Source organism: Brachycentrus maculatus, unplaced genomic scaffold (assembly GCF_059751285.1).
Source record: "Brachycentrus maculatus isolate JH-2025_06_01 unplaced genomic scaffold, ASM5975128v1 h1tg000452l, whole genome shotgun sequence".
In the NCBI taxonomy this organism is placed as follows: domain Eukaryota; kingdom Metazoa; phylum Arthropoda; class Insecta; order Trichoptera; family Brachycentridae; genus Brachycentrus; species Brachycentrus maculatus.
Window position 1 is genome coordinate 1037281 of NW_028281199.1, and position 12794 is coordinate 1050074.

The 12794-nt window shown below is 30.6% G+C and overlaps 1 protein-coding gene across 5 annotated transcripts in view; it reads left to right on the top strand.

Annotated features, from left to right (window-relative positions):
* The window catches only part of LOC148302443 (uncharacterized), a 194517-nt gene that overhangs the window by 114934 nt on the left and 66789 nt on the right, over positions 1-12794 (top strand). Inside the window, exon 2 of one of the 5 annotated variants that reach the window (XM_088271592.1) lies at positions 11783-11986. The exons of the other annotated variants lie outside the window; for them this stretch is intronic. Coding sequence (XP_088127718.1) covers positions 11847-11986 — 140 coding nt within the window. The 5' untranslated portion in view covers positions 11783-11846. The remainder of the gene's footprint in view (positions 1-11782; positions 11987-12794) is intronic. 5 annotated transcript variants of the gene reach the window in all.

Genomic DNA, 12794 nt, shown 5'->3' on the forward strand with positions numbered 1-12794 from the left:
TAGATATATTTATAATTTTTTAAAGGTCGCTAATGGATTATGGACATCCTTAATTACATTTTTCAAATGAGATATTAACTTATTTTTTGACATCTCATCAAAGATGAAGAAGAATATGGAAGTCTGGGCATTTACGGGGCTTACGACCGTCATAGGCTGGTTTAAGTGATCACTTTACACACGTGTAACATTCACCAATTCTACCCATTATTGACAACCACACTACTCAAATTCTTGGAAGTTCTATATATATGAACCAATTTAGAAACCTTGTTCATGAATCACTAGAACTTCACTAGAGACATCTATTGGTGAGATGTAAAGAAGCTTTTTATTAAGCAGAAACTCTTATATTAGTATGTGAGATCCGAATCCTGGATTATAATCACACACATGAGAAACGCCAGAAAATACTTTACAGAAAATACTTTACAGAAAATACGGTAGAATTGGTGAATGTTACACGTGTGTAAAGTGATCACTTAAACCAGCCTATGACGGTCGTAAGCCCCGTAAATGCCCAGACTTCCATATTCTTCTTCATCTTTGATGAGATGTCAAAAAATAATATGAAAATAACTCCTGTAATTGGAGATAATCTAGATTTTGTGAACAAGTATTTGGACACACTCAAAATGTTGAGATATTAACATTACTCTGTGTAGGAAATTTAAAACCTTGTTTTCAGAATTGACCAAATAACTAATCATCACACTGCTTTCCGCAGAGATTGTCTGAGAGAATAGAATGCCTCATTAATCTGTATTTGCCAAAAATCTTCACCCTTTCGACATTTATTCATCTTGGGTTATTTATCCGCCGATTATTCCGACTCCTGATCTGATCCTGCCCAAGTATTAAAAATACTTAATCATGCCCAGTTTTCATCAGCTATTTAAATTTAATAAAAACACAAAATTACATGAGAGCAGATATATATATATATATATATATATATATATATATATATATATATATATATATATATATATATATATATATATATATATATATATATATATATATATATATATAGATATATATATATATATATATATATATATATATGTAATAAAATAACTAGTTACCTACCTATACATTTTATTAAGTACTTACAAATAGTACCTACATAAAACAGTTCTACCACCAGATGTCGCATGCGTCGCACAGAATTAAACAAAAGAGATCCGATAGAAAAAATATAATATTATTAACTGTCAGAATCAGATAGATATAAAAATTGTTGTAAAGATTGATTAAGAATAAACTTTAACTGTCGTTTCTTTAATTACAAAGCAACACATTGTTTATTTTATTATTATACACCCACTTTACATATTATTTACACCCAATTTACAAAGAAAAATATTACCACGTTATATATATATATATATATATATATATATATATATATATATATATATATATATATATATATATATATATATATATATATATATATATATATATATATATATATATATATATATATATATATATATATATATATTTAATATATTCCCCCTTATAATAAATAAATAAAAATTGAAAATTATCCGGAATACATCAAAATAGGTATCACAATAGATTTTTAGAAATAGTAGTATTTTCCAAGTAAAAATTAATTAAAAAATATGTTCATATATCGCTCACTTCTTTCAAGAACGTCATAAATCAGAAAACTTGATTTTTCAGGAGAACGTTTTTAAAATTTAAAAATATAACACAATGTATTAAGAGTAAATATCAAGTCACTTATAGAACTTTTTACAGTGCAACAGATCTTTTTCTCCATTTGAAAAATATTTAGGTTATAAAAAAAATAATTAAATAAAATGTTTTCTTTAAAATGCAAAAACAACATTTTCTGCCCTGTAGCAGGTAAATATTAAGTTTAAAATATGCCTCTTTTGCTGGGATATAGTACATTTTCTGGGCATTCCTAAAACATGCACAACTCAAAATTGTCGATTTTCGATTTATGACGTTCTTGAAAGGAGTGAGCGATATGGTATGCTGAGATATCAATGTTTAAGTGTTATAAAGATTTTATTTTATATTGGATCTTATTAACAACAACAAAAAACTGCCATCTCCTTTTTTAAATTTGTATTGTCTTAAAAAAGGTTTTTTTTAATATGAATAGAAAAATAATAAAATAAATTAATACGTAATATGGTTTTGTATAGGTACCCAACTAAGCTTTATTATATGGCACTAAAATGGTTACTTAGAATAGACAGGGAATTAACTATTTATTGCATATAAATAATTATGAAACATCTTTATTATTATATTATACGAGGTATTTGTACCTTTATATCTTTAGATAGTCAATGCATTAAATGAACTGTTCACTATTTTAAGTATGGATTTCAAAATTGAACAGCATATCTTCACTAAAACCTTTCACCGCGTTACATTGCAATGTTTATGACTATTGCAATATTTTACGACTTTTAACAAAATATTACTGTACCCACTTTAATACGTAATTAAATTTGAAATTATGTAAGTTATAAAATTGAGTTGCACAAGTTTTTATTCGCCGACATATTTATTTTTTTAAATCGCATATATTTACAAATTAATTTGATAAACAGTATCAATCAAGACAATGCTCCATTAATAAAACATATTGTAGTGACCAAAAGGTTAAATACACTTTGTCACAGGGTTTATTTCCATATTATTTTTTGACATCTCATCAAAGATGAAGAAAAATATGGAAGTCTGGGCATTTACGGGGCTGACGACCGTCATAGGCTGGTTTAAGTGATCACTTTACACACGTGTAACATTCACCAATTCTATCCATTATTGACAACCACACTACTCAAATTCTTGGAAGTTCTATATATATGAACCAATTTAGAAACCTTGTTCTTGAATCACTAGAACTTCACTAGAGACATCTATTGGTGAGATGTAAAGGATGTAATGGATGTAATGGAATAATTGGATGGGGAAGAGCATTCAATATTCATTTAAAGCCTTTAGAAACAGCCCAAAAACTTATTATTAAAATCATGCTTAAAAAAAAATCTACTTTTCCTTCCAACCAATTATTTCAGGAAGCCGAACTTTTAGAGCTACGAGAAATCTATTGCCAACAGTGTCTAAAATATGTTTATTTGCGCCAACATTTATTTCCTAAAAATAATAATAGATCTAGCCAACGAATTAATAATTTATTAGAAATCCCTTTTTGTAAATCCAGACTTGCGCAAAGACACTCATTTTTCATAGCTCCAAAACTGTTCAACTTATTCCACAAAGACTATTTGTTAGATGTTAATTCCCTAAGTTCGTGTAAATTAAAAAATTTGCTTAGATTATTTATAAAAGAGACAGATTTAAGTTCCTTTTTCATTTAGAACATGATCGCTAGCTTTTTACTTTTTTACTTTGTCATCTTTTTTATGTTTAAGTTTTAATTAAAAATAAAATAAAATAAAAAATTGCTCACTGAGAGTCAAGTATTTTTATTTTTATTTTTATTTTTTTTTGTATTTAATTTTAGTTTTTTGTATTTTGTATTAACTAATTATACTTAGAAACCTATACCCTTATACCCTGTACTATGACTATTTATTTTGTATACCCACACACAGGCCATGCCTTTGTGGGATCTTTTTTTGTATTTATTTTTATTTTTTATAAATATTTTTTGTTTTTGAATTTATGTAATGCAAAAGAATTTTAAATAAAGAAAAAAAAAAAAAAAGAAGCTTTCTATTAAGCAGAAACTCTTATATTATATGTGACGTCCGAATCCTGGATTATATTATTGGACTTCCATATTCTTCTTCATCTTTGATAAGATGTCAAAAAATGAAATGAAAATAACTCCTGTAATTGGAGATAATCCAGATTTTGTGAACAAGTATTTGGACACACTTAAAATGTTGGGTTTATTTCCAATCGTATAAAAAGATCTCACATTAATGTAACTCTCTTGTATTTGTGTTTGAGTTGGATATGTAACAAAGACTATGATTACACAGCCAAAATACAGAAATGTAACACGTTATACAAAATATTACAAAAGTTAAATAATAAATCGACGATTAAAAGTGAAAAAAAATGTTTCTTCTAAAAATAACATCTCGAAGAAACGTGTCATTATTTGTGCATTATAAAAAAAAAGTGTCTTTGTTTTTCTGCAGCATAATCAACGCTTTGTAGCGAACGAAAAGAAAAAGAAAAATTTCCACGACAATGAACCTGACATCTGTAGCAAGAAAATGGCGGCAAACAATGAGTTTTCCCGCCCAAAACTGCAGCATTGTCATCGCATAATGGATGTACTGACATGAGAACATTAGATCAAGGCATAAAAGGGCATCTGACAAATTGCAACCTCAATTGGCTATTAAAAGCTGTCCCACCGCATTGCCAGATCTGATACAGAAGCATATAGGCTTCCTGATCGATCTGCTCTTGCAAAGCAATTTTTTTTAAACCAAGTTGCGAAATTTTTTTAAAAATGTGATCGCTCTTCATTTAATGGGACACAAATGTTCATTGTTGCCATACAAAGCTTTCTCGTGTAACTCTATTCATTGTCTCGTAAGTAATACACTTCAATGATAATCGTGCTATGTGAATACGATCCAATCCAGCTAAAAATACATGTGGTTACGAGCTTAATACAATATGTTAAAATCGAACGACTTCATAAAACCATGATACATCATACATGAGAGAGCAAGATACAAAAATCTAATAATGAACCAATTTTTAAAATATGTACCAATAAGAATTTGAAAGCTGTCCCACCGCATGCCCAGATCTGATATAGAAGCATATAGGCTTCCTGACAGATCTGCTCTTGCAAAGCAATTTTTTAAACTAAGCTGCGAAATTTATTGAAAATGTGAAACACCATAAAATTGTATCTTGATTTTACTGTGAATTTACATTCAAAATCTTTCAAAATCCATGTCACTGCCAATCTAAATAAATACAAGTTTTTTTACAACATTTTGAGTGTATCCAAATACTTGTTCACAAAATCTGGATTATCTCCAATTACAGGAGTTATTTTCATATTATTTTTTGACATCTCTTCAAAGATGAAGAAGAATATGGAAGTCTGGGCATTTACGGGGCTGATGATAGTTTCGATATTTACAAGACTTATAACCTATCATAGGCTAGTTTAAGTGATTAATTTATATGTCAATTATAGGAAATATGTATAAATATATATATATATATATATATATATATATATATATATATATATATATATATAAATGTATATATATATTTATATATATATATATATATATATATATATATATATATATATATATATATATATATATATATATATATATATATATATATATATATATATATATATATCGCAGGAGTGATCACCTTGCCTTCATGTAAGTAACGATCAAGACAACACTGCTTCAATACGATGCAGTGGCCTATGCACCATTGGGTGCATATAAGGGTTAGAATAAGAACAATATATAAATGTAATTTTTTTCATATGTGAGTTCTCGCCAAAATCTACTTGTTTGAATTGAGTAATCTTTTATTTATGAGAGACACTTTTTTGAACCAATATTGAAATGTTATGTAACACAAACATAACTCCTAAGTGGGTGGATATATTTAGATTTGTGAACAAAGTTTTGGACATACTGAAAACGTTATGATCTGATTCATCTGAAATGACTTTACGCTCCAAGAAGCCAAAGATCTTATCTATTCGCTGCTAACTCTTGTCACACCATCAACTGGTAGAAGCCCGCAGTTCAGACGAGATGTAGGCTTCGTATAACACCTGATTTATCTTTCATCAGCTAATAATGCTTTATCTTATTAGGTGGGCATTCTAAGTAGATCAGCGACCTATTATTTGTTTGATTATTAAGTGCACTTTCTCATCTAGACGTTTTTGCAACCACAGGCTTTTTACCGTACTATGTATAAATTTTTCCGCTTACGTGGTGTAATGGTTGGCGTATGTAGCTACTGTTCTGGAGGACTTGGGTTCGATTCCCACGGGGGGTGAAAATAGATATTAGTGATTTTACACTCTAATAAATATAATTGATTTTTTCACTATAATACTTATTCAATATTACCTTGGACTGGTACCGGAAGCGGGAGGCTGATCACCTTTCCTTCATATGTGTTAACGATCAAGATAACACTGCGTTTATATGATGCAGTGCCCTATGCACCATTGGGGTGCGGATAAGGGTTTGAAGGAATGAATGAGTATCTTTGCCGAATTGTTTTAATTAATTGATTTTTAATTCAATGTTTAACAATTCAAATAACAAATATATAATTTATTTTTTTTATTACTTAGTAGACTCAAATCAGTGTTTCAATTTCAAAAAACTGTATTTGATACATTACAATTTGTGTCGTTTGTTTTTTGAGTAGGTTGGTACTTTCTGAAAGAAACGGGATTTCATTTTTTTAAATTAATTTAATTAAGAACACTTCCAAAAATATATCATAGAAACCCCTTTCGACTCTAATTTATATGATTTTTAATCAATAAAGTATCACTAATAATAGTAATCTTTGATAAAAACGCGGACATACAGTGCATATCAATAAATGGCGGATAGAACACGCCGTTAATTTTTTACGACTGTTCAAGAATGGCGTTCGGAAACACGAGAGTGGAAAATATTCGCCTCTTCCTCCGTGGCATTTCCGTCTAAACGCGAGAAACTTAATTGTCTGTGGAAATCACATGTGCAAGCGTAACACGGAACGCATTGTAATAACTGAAATTTCGTTCTTACACTCGTCTTTCACTGGAACCGGAACAGGCCGTAAATTAATTGATCATCACTTATCATTAGTGATTTTCTTCCATCGAATCATACAGAGTACCTGCAAATCGTATAATGTACGCAATATGATGGAGAGTACTGTAATTTTTCAATTAAGAGGTATTTTATTTTATTTCTCATACATAGGGTGAAAATCCAAAATTCTGAACAAATAATGATAAAAATATAATTCACAATATTTTGAGTGTCCAAATACTTGTTCACCAATCTGTTTTTTACTTCTTTTTCGAACCCTTATCCGCACCCAAATGGTGCATAGGACACTGCATTATATAATCGCAGTGTTATCTTGATCGTTAAAACATGAAGGAAAGGTGATCAGCCCTCCTCTTCAGGTACCAGTCCAGGGTAATATTGAATAAATATTAGAGTGAAAAATCACTAATATGTATTTTCATTCCCTCCCCTCTCCCTGGGAATCGAACCCGGGACCTCCAGCTCGGCAGCTAAACACGCTAACCATTACACCACGGAGGCGGACATAGTCTGCTTTAGTGATCACTTTACACACGTGTAACATCCACCATTCACCCATGATCGTCAACCACACTATAACTCCTACATATATCATTAATCTCATGACAGTTTACATGTGAGTTTACTTAAGCCATCCATGGTTGGATTGGAAAAGCTTTCATTTAGCAAACACTCTTTTATTCGCATGTCGCGGTAGCCGAGCGTGCTGCCCATACACTATGGAGGTGGACCTATACGCCTTTAATATTTTGTTTGTAATGTATATATAAATTTTCGAATAAATTGAAATTTTATTTGAAAATTAATTTAAATTATATGGTTGATTAAAAAAAATCCATTGTATATTCGTTCAAAAATCGAGTTTCGGTTTCGTAGTTAGATAAAGATATTAACAAATTAAATCACATCATGTTTTGTGGGTAGCTTGTTCCATAATACTAACATATGAGCATGCAATATAATTTTTTACCTATTGAGGGTACACATTTCGCTCACTCCTATCAAGAACGTCATAAATCAAAAATCGTCAATATTGAGGTGTGTATGTTTTCGTAATGCCCAAAAAATGTACTATATCCCAGCAAAAGCGGCATATTTTTAACTTAATATTTACCCGTTACAGGGCAGAAAATGTTATTTTTGCATTTTGAAGAAAAGGTATTGTTTAATAATTTTTTTCAATTTACTAAATATTTTTGTCCGCCTCCGTAGTGTAATGGTCGGCACGCTCGGCTACCGTTCTGGAGGTCCCGGGTTCGATTCCCAAGGGGGGTAAAATAAATAAAAGTGATTTTTTCACTGTAATATTTATTTAATATTACCCTGGACTGGTACCTGAAGCGGAGGGCTGATCACCTTTCCTTCATGTGTAAACGATCAAAATAACACTGCGTTTATATGACGCAGTGCCCTATGCACCATTGGGTGCGGATAAGGGTTAAAAAAAATTTCAAATGGAGGAAAAATATTCAGGTTTTACCTAAAAAGATCTGTTGCACAGTAAAAAGTTAAATAAGTGGCTTGATATTTATTTTTAAAACATTGTATTATATTTTTAAACTTTAAAAACGTTCTCCTGAAAAACCAAGTTTTTTGATTTATGACGTTCTTGAAAGGAGTGAGCGATTTGTTACACTAATTAATGTACCGTCACAATAATGCAATTTCACATACCAGCAATACTCATCATTATACACAGATAAAGAGGTATTTCATGCTTTTCACAAATGTGTACAGGATGAACACAAAGTATATGTATTCCAACAAAAAAAACAGTTATTTTTGTTTTGGCCTCCATCCGCACCTGATGGTGCATATGGCAACACATTGAATCGACGCGGTGTAAAATCGATCGTCAATTTATTTGAAGCCAAGTTGATCAATCTTCTACGAAACCGCAATATGATTTTTAAAGTAACATTCAATAGAAAATCTTTGTATATTCTCAATATTATTGATATTTAAAGCATTACTTTGTGATTAGTCATTTTTACTTATTTATTTTTTTACAAAAATGTTAATAAAATTAGTATATAACCACTCACCGAGATTTTTACGTCTACCGGTTTCGAGACGTACCCGTCTCTTCGTCAGGACAATCACTAACACAGCATGCAAACAATACTACCCTTCACCACCATAGCACCATTTACACACTCAAAACTACACAAAATGTCTAACACATGCGATTTTTGGTCGACCCGAAGACCAACATGCACTATAGTTTTCAATACAGACATGCGTTACGAGCCGAGGTTAAACGTACATTAGTTACGAGGTTAAATGCGAGTTCATGCGAGTTCATGCGATAAATTGGTAGTGCCTTTTTAAGTTAATATCCGAAATATGGAATATAATAATTTGCACCCATTTTTCTGTCTCACCGTGTAAATTTCTTCAGTCGTAAATAACACACTCAATTATTCACAACCATGTAAGATGTTTTTGTAGAGATAGTTCGGTACTTGATATTCTATCATTTTAGAGATTTATAGATCTAAAATAATCAGTATTATCTCTAAAAAAACTAACTAACCTTCACACTGCTTCCCCGCCGGAGTAACCAGAGAGAATAGAACCCCACAGCAACCTATCTTTGCAAACGATATTCTCCTCTTCCACGTTTATACATATCCTTATACAATACATACCGCCGATTATTCCGATTCCGTGACCACTTTTAAGTATTTGAAATATTTGATCATGCCAAATTTTCCTCAGTCTTCCTCTGCTTCTATTAACAACCACATTCGCCTCATAAATTTGTTTTACTGCTCTTTCTTCTCTATTTCGATTCACATGCATGAACCATCTCAACACACCTTTATTATAAAATATAAACCTTTCCTTCATATAAAATATAAAACTCAAAGATTGTTTTTAACCACTTTTATTTATAGTACTAAAATATTTTTCCAATCGCTTTCGATAAGAACTTTGTTTTTTTAGTATCCATCATTAAAGAAGACAAAGTGTTTATCAAAATCAGTTGGAAAAAACACCAAAAATAAAAACAAAATTTGAGTTTGATTTATTTTATAAAGTTTATAAAATGTACCATAAAATGTACAATAAATATTTATGAAAATAGTATCTCTTGATTTTTTAAATTCATTGATTTCGTATCGAAATAAACATCAATAAATGAATTCATGATGATCCATAAAACATTTAGAATCTAGATCAGTGATTCCCAAAGTAGATGTTATTTTAGAACAGGTTGGTGTCTATATATATGCGGAAGTGACCACTGTTTATTATGCAGTCGAATTATTGTATAATTTTCTCCATGAATATTTGCAATATGGTATATGATGTGTTGAGCTTTAAACTGAAAATTTTAAGAGATACTATCTGAATATAATGAAATACTAATTAATAAAATTATACCCATTTATTATGTACGTGTTACATAAATTAAAATATTTAGAAACAATGACGAAACAAAAAGTCTGATTTTATTTTTTATCCATTAAAAAATTCGAATTAGGTAGATCAGCGGTCGTCTCACTTTTCTGGTCAAGGGCCACACGGGACAATGTGAGGTATCACTGCGGGCCGCACACTTATGAATTGGGTATTATGTACGATAGCCGACTGTTACGTGCTAGGTTCCAGCTCGAAGCTCCTATACATACTCCTAGCCAACCCCTACCCCTATCTAGGCATTTACAGGGCTTATGACCTGTCATTGGCTGGTTTAAGTGGCCACTTGATGCTATTCCCTGAAATAAATTTAAAATATTATTTGTCTCTATCGAGAATTTAATAACTCAAAATATTGTAAAAATAAAGTTAGTCACAGTGCTAAAACAGTCGAAGATAATCTCTCTCTTAACTCAAAATAAATATTAATATCGCGTCATGTCAATTAAAAATGTAATTTAGAGTAACATTTGGAATTATCCGAATCATTTTTTATATCGAATTCGGATAAGGATGTTTTTTTTTATTTCGGATATCCGAAAGATTTGGATATGGATAAAGATATCTGTATCATCCCTGATAAAAAAAGAAAGAAAAAACAGTTTATTATTCAAGATTTTTATCAGAACTACAAACTTATTTTTTATGTAATTTTTATACGTAGTTTATAATATTATATTTGTAATTATTAAAATGTAAAAGCCCCTTTTATTTAGTTCACTTTGCACGCAAAACCGGTTTTGGTAGTCATTATTCATTATTGTCTACTAAAATTGTTTGCTTTATCGCGGGCCGCACAAATATCTGCCGCGGGCCGCAGTTTGACGACCACGGAGTTAGATTATCCGTACCTACTTTAAAATTCTGCTAGATTTATATTTCGTACTAATATTTATTGGTGGAACTATATTTTACATGATAAAAACAATAACTTTATAATATATATTTCCACTTTAATTTTATTTGGCCAGTGACCGGGTTTTGCCGTTACCGACATCACCACACTGATCTGATGTTATCACCAATTATCACAAATTTATAGCAAGCGGGTAGCGTCTCAATGGATTTAGAAGTATGGCTGATTGTAGCGTATGAGTTGAGGAATTTATGAAGTGTATATCAAAAAAAGATGGACGTTACATCTCAATTTTTGATTTAAGATTTACTCAGTAAATACCACTATTTCTTAAAATCTGTTGTGACTCGTTTTCGATGCATTCCGCATCATTTTCAAACACCGTATATAATGATGCGGACGTAATAATGCTCCCTATTTCGAAAGTCCTTGAAAATAATTCGGGATGCATCGAACCATAGATTTTAAGAAACAGTGGTATTTACTAAGTAAAACTTAGTAAATAACAAATATAGATGCATTTTAACAAAAAATTGACTGCCGAATCAATAATTTGCCGAATAAAAGTTTCATCTCAAGTTAGTACATCTTCATGATTGATTTTTGTTTGAAGTGAAGACAAATAATTATCTTAGAGATTGCAAATAGTTATATTTTTTATTTTTATAAATCAAATCGGACAAAGTGATTTATCAAATGGTTTTGAAACTAGTTGAACTAAGACCCATGAACTTTTGAGAGGTCGAAACATGTATTCTGTGAACATTTCGCGGACCATGTCCAACGCTGGGATGTCTGACAGGAGGGATAAGGTTAAACCACTCTCAAGGTCGTGTTCCACATCTGCATGCAGCGGGAAACCGAAGAGAAGGCTCAAAAGAGGACTTTGGTGAGTTACATATCATATTTAAGCCATATTATGCATAGTTTTCGTTAAAAATTTAAAAACATATCTTGTTCCTTTCCTTGACCTTTTTATTTCTACTTTTTTGCCATAATTTAATGTCACTTGATCTTCCAACGATTTATGATGCCAATAAATACAAAATGTTCACTTTCTTGAACGATTCCGGGTTATCAAATAATTTGAAGGAAATAATTTGAATTTAAATCAGTACCTGGAAAATCCGTCGCTCGATTAGCATATGTATTTTTTTATACAAGAAAACACATTAAGGCCCAGTATTCGTTAAGTTGCAACCTAATTTTGTTGAAACCCAAGTAACATTTGACGTAATTGTTTTTTTTTTTAAAACATATTTTTTGTATTTAAAAAAAATAAGTTTTTCATCGAAATAAATATATGGGTTTGAAAAGAAAAAGAGTTATTGAAAGGTAATGAGTTATAAAAAAATAAATATATATTTTAATACATATTCCAAAAAACAAACAAAAAAATCCAATTTGTATTCTTTAAAAAAATGGGCGCTACCCGACCACCGGCTCTATGCGTTGCCGGAAGCCAATTGAGTTTTATTACGCGAGTTTGGCCTGAATGCGATATTTCATTTATTTATTTTTCATCTTAACCTTTTCCGTACTGATCATCCAAAAATTTCACGTTATCCGAAAGACCCCATATTTGTATGGAAATCGTAGTACGCAGATCGTTGTGCTTTTTGTCGAAAGCAGTATGTTATGAGGTCCGTAATATCGATGTTTTACTACATGTAGTACAAGGATTAATTTTGTGGTCA